This window comes from Camelus dromedarius, chromosome 28 (genome assembly GCF_036321535.1).
Source record: "Camelus dromedarius isolate mCamDro1 chromosome 28, mCamDro1.pat, whole genome shotgun sequence".
In the NCBI taxonomy this organism is placed as follows: domain Eukaryota; kingdom Metazoa; phylum Chordata; class Mammalia; order Artiodactyla; family Camelidae; genus Camelus; species Camelus dromedarius.
In genome coordinates this window covers 8,120,671-8,134,566 of record NC_087463.1, presented here as the reverse complement: position 1 = coordinate 8,134,566, position 13,896 = coordinate 8,120,671, and the positions used below count along the sequence as shown (strand labels likewise).

General features: G+C 52.7%; 1 protein-coding gene across 7 annotated transcripts in view; it reads right to left on the bottom strand.

Moving 5' to 3' along the window:
* Positions 1 to 335: 335 nt before the first annotated feature.
* CTIF (cap binding complex dependent translation initiation factor) overlaps positions 336 to 13,896 on the bottom strand; it is a 282,841-nt gene continuing 269,280 nt past the window's right edge. For all 7 annotated transcript variants that reach the window (XM_031441944.2, XM_031441948.2, XM_031441951.2 and 4 more), the window contains 2 exons: positions 2,445 to 2,498; positions 336 to 690 (listed from right to left, as the gene is read on the bottom strand). In XM_031441944.2, the coding sequence (XP_031297804.1) occupies positions 475 to 690; positions 2,445 to 2,498 (270 nt within the window). In that variant the 3' untranslated portion in view covers positions 336 to 474. The remainder of the gene's footprint in view (positions 691 to 2,444; positions 2,499 to 13,896) is intronic.

Here is a 13,896-nt window from a genome sequence, read left to right as displayed (position 1 = left end):
CTGCGGCTGACAGCCTGCGGGAACAATGCAAGCCCGTCTCCGACCCACTTTTTCAGCCTTCTGAGGTCTTTTCTGACCCACGCTGTACCCCGGCGTGCGGGCTGCCAAGGCCTCTGAGGAGTCACAGAGATGAACCCCTCGCACACAGCCCGGCAGGGGACGCGTTGGATGGGAGGAGGTGGGAGGAGCGGGAGTGAGGAGGGGGAGGACCCGGCCACCATGAAGAAGAAACATGCTTCCCTTACTGGTGTGGTGTGAGCTGCCGCATGCTCGGGCTGGGGGCTCGGATTGGGGGCGCTCCTCCTAGGGATTTGATCCCTGCCCAGTCTGGCTCTGGACTGGCCGCCGGCTCTGCTCGCCTTCCTCCCCATTTCTTTCTCCCACCAGGGCCACCCCTGTCCTCCCGCCTGTCCATCTGGCCCTGTGCACCAGGGCCCCAGCTGCCCGCGGGCCGCCCGCCAGGCACCCTGGCTGTCAGGCTGTCAGTTTCTGGATGGTTCTGTTGTAGTACTGCGTGATGGGGGGCGTCAGAGGGTTCCAGCTGTTGGCGTGGAGCTCGATGACCTCCAGGAGCAGGGACCGTGTCAGCATCGACTCCGAGGGGCACAGCATCTTGTCACGGGCACTGGCCAGGAGCTCGGCCATCATCTCGGGCAACTGCTCCTCCAGCAGCCGGCCTGTGCTCTGCAGCTGCGGGCAGAGAAGTGAGGTTAGGATGTGAGTGGGGCCCCGAAAGGGCTCCAGACCCACCTTGGTTGGGGGGCTGGGGGCAGCAATGGGAAATAGCTGGGCTACTTTAGGAATGTGCAGGCCTGGGCCACGGGGGTTGGGGTGGGGGGCAGGACAGGAAGAGGAAAGGGTGGAAAGAGCTGATTTGAGAGCCCACATTTAACACCCAATATGCTGGAGGAATAAGAGGGACCAGAATATCACCCATTGCCCAGGGCTGAAAAGAGTCTTCACCAGGAACATGCCGCTTCTCCCTTTATCCACTTGCCTCCCCTCCTACAGGAAGCCTTCCTTGACTACCACCCACAAGCTCAATGGCTGTGTGACCAGCTTCCTTCAAAGGTGATCAGGTGGCATGGTGTTAATTTTCACTTGCTAGGATGTCTCTCGGGAGCAAGCTTAGTCATTGTTGCCTGCATGTGTCCATGAGGAACCCGAGAGCAGGGGTGAGGTCTCCTATTCCTCTCTTCCCTTCTCCCCTGCCCTCAATCCCACCTCCCCAGCCCAGAACTGACCCCTGCCCACACTTGTGATACAAAGGGGAGGAGAGATATATGAACTGGGGCAGAAGGCCAGCCAGAGGGCCTGCCCCCAAGAGAGGCCCCTGCTCACCTTGAAAAGCCCCCACGGGGAGGAGGAGCCCCGATCTTCTGGCTGAGGGCACCCTCAGCCAGCAGCCCCTGCAGCTCCTCTCCCTGTGATCTGGGTCCCCGTCTCTGCCCCACCCCCACCCTCAGCCCACCCATTTTTCTAGGCTCTGCCCTCTTCACAAAAGCCTCCTTAACCCCTCAGGGCCACCCTGACCTCTCTCTCCTAATTCCTCAGGGATGCATGCTCTGTATCCCTATTTACTCTCTACACTGTCCCATCCACTCTGTGTGTGCGTGTGCGAGTGTGTGTGTGTGTGTGCGTGTGAGAGAGATCTCTGTCCCTAGCCAGACCAAAAGCTGTCTGGAGGCAGAGACCATGCTTTCTCCTCCTCTCCTATCTCTGCCACCTGAAGCCCCATGGAGGGGGTGACCTCACATCCCATAGATGTGAGGCTGCTGTCTGGGCTCCCGGCACTCTGACATCCGAGCTCCTTGGAAGTGGCCTTGGAGGCCAGGCACAGGCCACCGGAGAGGTGTGCGCATGCCCGGTGGGGGGGGGCCCTTGAAGCCCATCTCCTTACCGCCCTCCCCTCTGAATGTCCCTGGGCTGCTTCTTGAGGGCACAGCTTTGCCCCTGGGACTGGGCCAGAGCCAGGTGTCTGAAGGAAGGGCCTGGAGAGCAGCAGCTGCACCTTGGGAAAAGGAGGGGGCCCTCCCAAGGGGGCTGCTTCCAAGTGGACAGTGCCAGCCTTGGGGATTCCAGCCTCAGCATCTACCCCCAAACCCCACATCACCAAAGACAAGGGAAATATTTGGGGGTGAGGCATCACCTGGAATCTTGTAAGTCATTTGTATGGTGTGCCTGGGCAAGGGGGAGGGGGTCTGGCAGGGGGCAGAGGGAAAGTGGACGATGCCAGCACTCCATCCTTCCCTCCAGAGGACCAGCAGTTCTGTCACCTCCAGCAGAAGTCCATGTGCACTCAGGAAGCCATACCCCACAGCCCAGCTCGATACATCCTTGCCTGGGACTTGTGGACGCCTCCAACTGTCCTTCTGTCCCCATAGCTGTTAAGGCGAGAGGGACACAGGGTCTGAGGGGGGAGGTGTCCGAGCCGCACTGCTTACCTCCATTGAGCAGCACAGGACGGCATCTTCCTTCACATCCTGAGATTGCAAGAGCTGTGGAAGAGAAGGGCAGAGAACTTCACTTAGCGGGGGTGGGGCAGGGGGCGGCGGGCAGAGCTCCCAGCCCCCTAAAGCCGGTAACGAGCAAGGGGCAGGTCAGAGAGACAGCCCGCGAAGGTCGGAGGGCAGCAGGAACCCTGCACCAGGAAGCAGTGATGTCTTGGATGGGATCTGAGCAGCTGGAGGACCTCTGTGGTCACGGAGAATGGGCACCCTGGCCAGGTCAGAAGGCGGCGACTACAGGCCATGGCAGAGTGAGGCTGCAGGTGGGTTTGAAGGAGGCAGCAAGTATGCTGGGATCATCGGCTGTGAACAGCTGGTCAGCAAACATGAAATGAGTGTAAAGACTTCCTGATTACTGAGAGGGGCTCAGCCCTGGTCGCAGTGCTCCTGGGCCCTGGCTGCAGCGAGGACTTCCAGAGATCAAAGCACTCTTCTCCATGGGCCCAGCTTTGTGAGCCTGCAAAACCATGGCTGCGTTGACATACCCAGAGGCCGAAACTGCTTCCTGACCAAGGCCAGGGCCAGGCTGCTCAGCGCTGGGGCTGGGCACCCCTGCCCAGGCTTCGCACCTCGTCTCATTTCATTCTCTCAATCTCTCTCTCCGTCTTTTTTTTTTTTTTTTTAAGTGAGGGGCTGTGTGTAAATTAGGTTTATTAATTAATTTATTTTAATGGAGGTACTGGGGATTGAACCCAGGACCTCGTGAATGCTAAGCCTGGACCCTACCACTGAGCTATACCCTCCCCCTCCCCACCTCTTTTAAAATGAGATATAATTCACGTAACATCAAGTTCACCATTTTTAGCATACAGTTCAGTGACGTTTAGTAGATTCACAAGATTGTGCCACCATCACCACTAATTCTAGAACATTTTCATGGCCCCCAGAGAAACCCATATCCATTAGCAGTCAGTCCCCTTTCCCCACCCCCTGACAACCCCCACCGCCCTTAAGCTCTATAAATTTAATCTATCCTGAACATTTTATCAAATGGAATCATATAGCACGTGGTCTTCTGTGAACGGCTTCTTCCACTTAACATCCTGTTTTGGAAGTCCATCCATGCTGTAGAATGCACATGTTCTTCGCTGCTTTTCATGGAAGAGTGACATTCCGCTGTGTGACAATGCAGCTATGAACATTTGTGTATGAGCTTTTACGTGGACACGAGTTTTCCCCTCTCTTGGGTACACACCTAGGAGTGGCACTGCTGGGTCACGGGGTGACTCTACGCTGAGATTTTTTGAGGGCCTGACAAAGTGTTTTCTACAGTGGCTGCAACATTTTCCATTCCCTCCGGCAGTGTCTGAGGGTTCTGATTTTTCCACATCCTCACCAATATTTGTTACTTTCTGCCTTTTTCCCCCAAGTTTTTCTTGAGCCCCCAGTAAAAATTCTCTCCAGGCACAGCTTCAGAGAAACTCGACCATCCTGCTCCCCACAAACCGCACAGACCACATCTTTTCCTGGTCCTTTGCTGCTGATGCTTCTTCTCCCAACCCCAAAATACATCTCAGTTCTGTCTCTACCCCATCCCCCGCCAAGCTGACCATCATATCCATCAGATTACCCGCTCCAAGTAATTTTTCTGTCTGCTGGAGCTCTCCGTCTCAGCCCTCCACACTTTTCCAACCTTCAAGGCCCAGCTTTCCTTGGAGACTTCTGGATCACCCCCGGCCCACGGTGCCCCTCCTGCCTTTCACTCCCAAGCACCCCCTGGCTGTCCTGCCGCTCGGCATCCCATGCAAGTGGGAAGATAGTTTCCGGCGTGAACTGCGGCTTCCTGAAGGCAGGGCGGTGTGGCATTCATCTCTGCTGCCCTTTAACACATAGCACGGCCCCGCCAGCAGCAGGGATTTGCTAAATGTGGGTCAATATGATTTATGCGTTGTTTTTGTTTTTTGTTTTAAAGGAAGGGTGGAGGATAAGAAGAGAGCACAAGAGGAAGGCATTTTCAGGGTCAGCTTCCTCTCCCACTGACGGAGAACTAGAGTCAAGGTTTCTGACCTGAGCGTGACGTGTTCAAGGAGAGGTGAACCCACATACAACCCCATGGACTGTTCCCCCTGCAGCCTCGAAATCCAAATTCCGCACACCCTCCTTACCTGTCCCCTTCTGTCACCATGCATCCACCCCCAGCCCAGGCCTCCCACAGCAGGAGCCACAAGCAGTCCCTTTCAGGGGGGTGAAGATGCATTTACTCAGTGTCAAAAGAGTCCAGGGGACAGGTCAGTGTAGGCTGCATTGACCAGAGACATTCTCAGGGACCAGACCCCCTTCCTCTTTGTACATCTGTCAGAATCCGGCCAATGTGGAGAGAAGAGAACCTTCCTACACTGTTGGTGGGAATGTAATTTGGTGCAGCCACTACGGAAAACAGTATGGAGATTCCTTAAAAAACTAAAAATAGACTTAATTACCATACAATCCAGCAGTCCCACTCCTGGGCATGTATCTGGAGGAAACTTTAATTTGAAAATACCATGCACCCCAATGTTCATAGCAGCACTATTTACAATAGCCAAGACATGTAAGCAACCTAAATGTCCATCGACAGATGACTGGATAAAGAAGCTGTGGTGTATATTTACAATGGAATATTACTCAGTCATAAAAAGAGTGAGATAATGCCATTTGCAATAAGATGGATGGATCTAGAGATTAACATACTAAGTGAAGTAAGTCAGACAAAGACAAATACCATATGATGTCACTTATATGTGGAATCTAAAAAAAGGACACAAACAAACTTATTTACAAAACAGAAACAGTCTCACAGACATAGAAAACAAACTTACGGTTACCAAAGGGGGAAGGTGGGGAGGGATAAGTTGGGAGTTTGGTACTATATATATAATAGATATACATAAAATTTTATATACATATATATATATATATATATGTATATGTATGTATATATATATATATTACTATATATAAAAAAGATAACAAGGTCCTACTGTATAGCTCAGGGAACTATATTCAATATCCTGTAGTAAACCATAACGCAAAAGAATATGAAATAGAATGTGTGTGTGTGTGTGTGTGTGTGTACACGTAACTGAATCACTATGCTGTATACCAAAAACTAACACAACATTGTAAATCAACTGTACTTCAATTAAAAAACCAAAAAGAACTGGGCCGAATACTGGTCTCACAGCAGACATGCAGAAAAGAAATCATTCTGGGATAAAGGAGCAGAGGTTGGCCTCAAGCTGCTCGAATGATGAGCTGGCGGAGAGCAGGGGACAATCCAGGGAAGGTGACATTGCCGGCAACGCAGTGTCAGGTGTGGGTGTGCACGCTCTGCCCACCAACACACTTCTGCCTCCGAGCCTTTGGGCGCTTGTCACTGGGGAGTTCTCAGCCACCACGGGGTCTGCAGACTTTCCTTCCTCACTGTAATTCAGGGCTCTGCTCCAATATCACCCCATACACCGTGGCTTCCCCGAGCAGCCCGCGTGTAAGTGATCCCACCGTTCAGCTCCTGGCTCACTCCTCTCCATAGCATCTCTCACCCCTGATATATGATCTACCTGTTTGCCTGTTGTCTGTCTGACAGGCTAGAAGGCAAGGTCCAGGAGGGCAGGGCCTCTGTTCTGGCCAGGGCTCTCCCCGGCGCCCTGCACCACAACTGGCACACAGCAAGCACCAGGAAGTATTTAACAAATACGCCTTGAGCGGCTGGGAGAAGACCCACCCAGCTGGGAGAGTCCGCAAGTGGGGAGGGCCTCGCCCCATAAGGCAGCCCCTCGCCAGCTCAGCCCCCTGCACGCACTTGAAAAGGCGAGAGTGAGCAAGCTGTGGATACCAGCCCCCTCCACCCCCCACAGCTTGCCAGAGTGTACATGGTGCAAAATCATAATCGATGTGTCTGCAAACGTACAGTGCTTGTGGAAACAGAAGTTGGTATAACTCTCTAGGTGGCAACTTGGTGATAACTATCAAGCCCCTCTGACCCAGTGAGACCACTGCTGGGAATTTATACTCCCCATGCCCGCCGCCCCCCCACCCTCCCTCGCAAGCACCATGACACGGATGTGAGGTTTTTGCTGCACTATTGCAAATAGCTTGAACGGCCACCAACAGGACACTGGTTAAATAATGAGGATCCATCCACACAGAGGAATACACTGCAGCACGCAGCTGCCCCTCCCCTCCACACCTGTGTCGGCTCTGGAGTTCTCTTGCCTCCCAGGGCTGCAGACCCTCAAAGAGGGCCAAGGGAAACTTCTACTGAGTCAGTGTCTGGAGGGGTCCTGGAGGACATATAAGGAAGGGCCTCCCTCATCTAGAAAACCCAGCAGGCCAAAGTAAAGACCGGGAAGCAGGTTCTGGAAAAAGCTTGGGGGAGGTGACTCACTTTGCAGCTGGCATACCCGAGTCGTGTGCTGCAGCATCCAACCCAGGCTGCTCTGGGAGGGGCTGGTTCCAGGCCTCGGAGGGTCCCGTGACTGTCTGGGGTGGCACGGAGATGGGGGCAAGGTGGGCCTAGCCCCATTTACTCGGCAGGGAACATGGGGACTAATATGAAGAGAACTCTGTAAGATTTGCTGGAACTTCTTTCTGACGGTGACTTCGTTCCCGCATAGGTTTCCCATAGTGCTTAGCAGGAAGAAAATCCTTAAAATAAAAATGGTTGGTAGAAATCTCAAGAAGGGGGGAAAGTGGGGTGTCTGGTGGGAAGGGAGCTTCTAGAGATGGAGTGGGTGGTGGCAGCCGGTGGGGAAGAGGGGAGCAGGCAGAATAGGGAGCTCGCGGGAAGGAGGAAGGGAGTCCTCCCTGGATGCACCTCGCGTGGCGGCTGACACACAGTAGGTGCTCAGTGATGCCTGTCACGGTGACTTGAGAGGAACCTGGGGTCATGTTCTGGCCTGAGATCAGCTTCTCCGGGGATCCGAGGCTTAGGGACAAGTGAGGTAACCTGATGACCAGCAACATGAAAAGCCAGGGCTGTCACGAGCACTAGCAGCTCTGAAATGTGGCTGATTCTCCCTCCGAGGGGCCCTCCGACTTCTGTCTGGAAAGGCTCGTGGGGCCTCCGTATTCCTGCCAGCAGAGCGCTTGGCCGGGATTAGCAAGTGTCTCCTCTTTGCTTCTACAGCCCGAGGCCCACCTGCCCTCCACCTGCTCCCGGGTGACGGCTCAGAATGGCAGAGCAGGTCCAGGGCTCTCTGTCCTTTCTTTCCTCCTTGCATCTTTGTGGCTGGACGACATCCTCCCCTGTCCAGGCCTGCTTGCCCCTTGGGGGCCCTGGATCCCGGCTACCAGGGCAGGGGACAGGCTTGGCGGGGGTGGGGGTGCTCTTAAGCAGAGCTACGGGCAAGCTTTCACCCCAGAGCCTCCCTCCAGCCTTATCTTTCACTCGGCTGTTTGGGAAAGTCTGCGTTAAGCCAAGAATCACATCGTGTGATAGTCCCTCTCGCCAACGGCCTGCTGAGTTTTCTCAAGGAAGTGGGGGAGGACGGGAGGCTTCATTGTACTTTTCCCTCGCAGTTGCTGGGATGCAGAGCTCCGGAAGGGAATGGGTGCTGGAGACCACATCCCACTCTCCCCACAGACACTGTCTTGGCCTGTCTCCACTGCCAGCTTTTGAGGACAGACCTTCGGAGCCTTAGAGCAGAGAGAGCACCCCTCAGCCTTTGAGGACCCTGCTGCTCCTCGTGCTGTAGCAGGAGGCTTGACACAACTCTACAGGGCTCCTTCCCTGAGACCCTGTTCAGGGTCCCTGTTAGACGCTCCCGTGCCTCCGGGTGACCAGTGGCTTCCCAGGAATCCATCTTTGACTTGCTCTTTGTGGGCAGCGTCCCAAGGGCAAGATCTTTCCACTGTCTTCTGTCTGGGCCCAAACTTCCCTGTTTTGTGTTCCATTTCTTCAGGGCTCTGCTTTCCTAAAGGACAGCTAGTTGCTGGATAAATGAATCCCTGCTGGTAGGCCAAGGGGGACCGGTTCTGTGGTTTATGCTTGTTCTGCTTGGGATCTTCTGGAGACAAGGCTTTATTCAACTCCAAGATGAGTGTCAAAAAGTAGTGGCAACCTGAACAGACCCTTGTCCACCCACATTCACAACAGCATTATTCACAGTAGGTGAGGGGTGGAGGCAACTCAAGTGTCCATCAGGGAATGAATGGACCAACTAAATGTGGTCCATGCATATGATGGACTGTTATCCAGCCTTAAAAAGGAAGGAAATCCTGTCCCATGCTGCGACGTGGATGAACCTTGACGACATTATATTGAGTGAAATAAGCCAGTCACAAAAGGACAAATATTGTACGATCCCACTTGTATGAGGGACCTGGAAAAAATTCACAGAGACAGAAAGTACAATGGTGGTTGCCAGAGGCTGGGAAGAATAATGGGAGTTAGTATTTAATGGGTACAGAGTTTCAGTTTTGCAAGGTGAAAAAGCTCTGGAGAAAGATGGTGGTGATGGTTGTACAACAATGCAAATGTACTTAATGCCACTGAACTGTACATTTAAAAATGGTTAAAATGATCAATTTTATGTTTTTTTCCCCCGTTTTCTTCTTTTCTTTTCCTTCTTCTTTTTTTTTTAATGGAGGTACTGGGGATTGAACCCAGGACCTCTTGCATGCTAAGCATGTGCTCTACAACTGAGCTATTACCCCCGTACCACCTCATTTTTTTTTTTAACCATAATTAAAAAATGATTTAAAAGCAGTGGCGGGAGGAGGCACTCTCTGGTGGGCAGGCCCTTCTCTGCCTGGACAGGACTGTCCCTCTCCCCTGCTATCGCTCATTGGAAGAAAAGCTGTATGGACAGAGAAGGCAGGGCAGCCAACCGGGGGGTTGAAGGCCCTGCGGTGGGGGAGTTGAGGAGGAGCAGCCCACTCATCAGAGTCTCTGGCAGAGAAAGGGGTGTGGGCGGGCCGGGGCAGGCAAACCACCCGCACCCTCCAACAGCGAAATGTGTTTCTTGGACGAGAATCCAAGGCAATTGTGCGAGCCCACACAGTGTTTGTTAGGAAGCTAATGCATTCCTGTCCTATTGTCTCTGCCGGAGACTTGTTGTGGGCACACCCATCATATCCTCCCTCAGGGAGAGGCCAAGGTGCTCGGAGTCAGGCTGTGGGAGGCCCGACAGCAACGAGGGAGAAAGGCAGGCAGCCTGGTGGGAGCACCTTGGAGTCCCTGGGGGGCAGGTCCCCAGGGCCGGGGCACGCTGTCCAAGGCTTGCCCAGGGTGTAGCCGAGCTGGTCGCTTGGGATGCCACCCCGCAGGGAGGGAAAGAGGGCGCTGATGGAAGGACCACTGGGGCTGCCTTTCCTGTGTGGGAGGGGAGCAAGCGCTGGAGATCACAGCTTCTTCCAGTCTGCCTGACCACCTCAGCTCACCAACAGCATGGTTTCAGTGGAACAAACCCAAGCAACCTAGTGCAGACACAGGAAAAGCTCAGCTCAGACTCTGCCTGCAGGAGCTCCCTCCCTTGGAGGTAGTCTACAGTGGGCTGGGAGCAGAAGCAAAGGCACAAAAGTGAGATTTCAGAGCACGTGTGATGGGCTGGGTGGCTGGGGGGAACAAACCCAGAGCTCTGATTGGCTGGGCTTATAGAAGGGCAGTGGCAGGGCACACTGCGAGAGCAAAAGTCTCAGGAAGAGGAGAGAGAGAAAAAGAAGAGGCGACAGGGGAACGTGGGGGGTCTCCAGTGGCCGAGGAAGCCACAGTGATGGGCACAAGTGTAGACAGTGGAGAGACAGGGGAGAGGGAGAAGAATGAGGCGGAGCCAGAGGAGATGGCCCTGACGCGTGGCACGTGGTCTAGACTGGTGGCCGGGTTGAGAGGATGCACAGGGCCACTTGCATCTCAGGTTCGAGTTGGGGCCCCTCCACCCCGTGGGTCTCTCTGGTGTGCCTGGACCAGCTTCTACAGCTGAGTCTAGAGGACAGTTCCTGTTAACGACCTTGAATCATCAAGAAGAGGGTCAATGATGTTTGGGTCTCTTCAGGGAGGCGAGGAAGTAGATAACCTGGCCACAGAAGGCTGTCTTCAAAAACACACTGCGGGTTTGGAGTCAGAAGACCTGCTACTCGCTAGTAGCCCTGGGCATGTCACCTAGTCACTCTGCACCTCAGTTTCCTCGCTTGAGAATGGGGATCATACTTGCCTAGAATTGTTCTGAGAGTCAGTTGAGATAATGTGTGTGAAAGAGTTTTGCAAAGTGCGAAGCTCAAATGCAAGGTGTTATTATATCTTTATAAACACATATCTTTTCTGGAGATCTTGACCCACTTTGTATGTACCACCACATTTATTCTCGTGACACTCTAGTGGGGACAGGGAAAGGCCACGGGCATTACTGTCTCTACCTAATAGATGGAGAAACCGAGGCTCAGTAGTTCAGTGGCTTCATGAGCCAGACAGCAAGTCTGAGAAGAACCAGAAGGTGCTTAGAAGTCCTGGGTCAGCATCCTCTTTCTTGGGGACTTACTGTAATTTCTCCCATATTGGATAATTCTTATTTTGCTTCTTGGAGCTCACTTTTGTTGACTGGTGATGATAATCAGTCTGGGCCTTCACAAAATTGAATTGATTTCACCTATTCTTTGACTGCACTGGCCACCATCTATCCATCTATGCATCTGTCCTTCCACCAAGGCATCCATTTAGCCATCCATTCTTTTATCCACCCACATATCATGTACCCAACCTTATATTCACCCACCCATCTACTCCTCTATCTACCCATCAACCCTCTCACCCACTCATCAGTCCATCCATCCATCCTTTTGGTAACATTTATGGAACATCTACCATGTGTAAATACTGTGTAAGTATAGGGCTAACAAGAATAAGACTTGTAACTTACAGTCCAGTAGGGGGAAATAGAGAGATTGGGCAAGGTATATGGGGGTGGAGCACGGGATGGAATGGTGGTGGTGAAGAACACGCCAGCCATTTGGTATAAGCAGCAGCACGTGGCATATGCACAAAAGCAAAAACCGATGTGAACTAGTGGGGTGCACTGGGGAGTAACAAGTATTTCAAGAAGCTAAAATATATGGTGCCGTGGTATGAAAACAAATAATATGTATGTATATGCAAGACTGGGACATTGTACTGTACACCAGATATTGACACATTGTAATCGACTGTACTTCAATTTAAAAAATAAAAATAAAAAAAAATAAAATACATGGTGCTGCACAGAAAGAGCAGATGATGACACAGAAGGCAAGGGCCACACCCTAAAGGGCTCTAAGTGCCATGCTACTGGCTTTGGATCTTATCCTAAGGGACTGGAGAGCCCCTGGAAAGAACTTCAGCTGGAGAGTAGGAAGATATTGTTTGCAGTGTGGAGAGTAGACTGCAGCTGGTAGGGTGGTGGTGGAACTGGAGGCAGGGAGACCAGTAAGAAACCATGGTGGCTTGAGTGAAGGCAGGAACAATGGGAGGAGATATGTTTAGGAGGCAGAAGGAAGGGTGAGGAAAAGGACAATGGAGAAGATGGATAACCCCCAGGTTTGGGGCTTGGGGCTTGGTCAACTGAATAAACTGTGGTGCCACCAATGATACTAGAAAGGCTTCCTGAGTTGGTTTTGGAAAAAGTGGTTGAGTTCAGTGTTAGAAGTATTGAGTCCATGGTCCTTGGGGATGATCAGGGAAGATGCCTAGTGGGAAATGGGCTCTCTGTGATTATTAGTGCTCTGGTGTGAGTCAAGACCATACGTGTGAGATGACCTGGGGAAAGACACGGAATAAGAAGAGAAGAGGGTAAGGGCTCCAAACCTGGAGACAGCAACATCGAGAGGGTGGAAGAGGAGGAGGAATCCCCAAAGGAGGAAGAGGGTGGTCAGACAGCTAAGCAGAGCAGGAAAGTGGTGTTGTGGAAGCCAAGAGAGTGCTAAGAAGAGAAGGTCACTTCTTGTTGACAAGGTCAGCAGTGTCAAATGCTCAGAGAGGTCAAGTCAGATGAACAATGACCAGGGCCCCCTGGATTTGGTGATTAGGAGAGCACAGGTGACCTTTGCCATGATGACTTCCTGCAGGGAGAAGGGTAGGTGGGAGCCTGGGTAATGTGAGGCTGGAGAAGGAGAGCAAGGTGAGGAAGTGGAGACAGAAAGAGTGGAACATTTCTTTCTTTTTCTTTGGGGGCCTCTGTTCTTTCTTCTCTGTCTCTCACTCTCCTTTCCTCCCTCTCTCTTTTTTTCCTGTTTTGTTTTGAACTTGCTTATGGAAGGGAAGAAGGGTGGGATGCTAGGACAACGAGACTGGCATGGGGTCGAGGAGAATGGTTGGTACGGGGGGGGGGAGGAGCAGAGGGAGAAATGAGCATGCAGAAGGCAGGACAGAAGGGGTGATGAAAGGAGAGGATCCATGCAGAGATGCGCCTCAGAGAGAGGGGCCATCCCTTCTCTGAAATGGGCAAGAGGTGCTCGGGCTGCTGTGGACGCAGGTACACGTGTAAATGCTCATGCTGCCCACCCTGTCTGGGAAAGTAGGATGCTGTTTTATGTTCATCACTTACCGTTGCTCTGTGCCTGCCTGCATTTCAGACATCCCAGGATCGGGGAATTTGCCCCCAATGCCACTTTTCCACTAGCCTAAAAGAAGCCCCAGCATGGCAGCTATGGTCAGATGTGAAGGAAATTCATGGTTCTGAACTGGACTTCAGTCCAAGCTTGTGCCTTGTGGTCTGGCCGTCAGCCCTCCTAACTAAGAAAGGCAGGCGGGCAGTCACCCTAAGTGCGGACGAGACGCCCTGGAGGGAATAATTAGCCTCCTTCCTGCAGAGCTTGCAAATCACCCATGCAAAGTGGCCACAGTAAATGTCACAGGGGGGACCGCTTCATTCCACAGCCAGCCCCAGGGGGTGGAAGCATAATCTGGGGCTCAGAGCAGACACTGAGTCTTTCTGCAGACACCAGAGCCAGAGGTGGGGCCATGGCTCCAGTGGCTCCTCTTGGGGGCCAAGCCCTGGCCAGCGGCCCAGAAAGGAGGTGAGTTCTGTTCACAGAGTCCCTGCAGGCACGAGTTCCCAGGGCCTTGTGTTGGTCGGGGTTTGAAACACCAGGGACGTCGGCCATGACTGCTACCAATGCCTCCTAGCTTCTCTCTTAACGCCCTTGTCCTTCCCTTTAGAAGCCCTGCCTGTCTTCTGTATTCACTGCCCTGATGCCTGTGGATCTCTCCTAAAGAGGGAACACAAAAAGCCCAAGGAAGCGCCAGGGTTTTACCTTCCAAGAGGGGGTCTCCTGAGGGCTGAACGACACCTTCTGGGTCCTCAGTCAGCATCTGATTTACGCGTTTGGAGTGCTTACTCTAGACGCATTTTAAAATCCATTTTATCCGTACACCAGTTTACCTGAGTTAAATGCCACTGTAATTATTTTCATTTTACAGCTGCGGAAACTGAGGCACAGA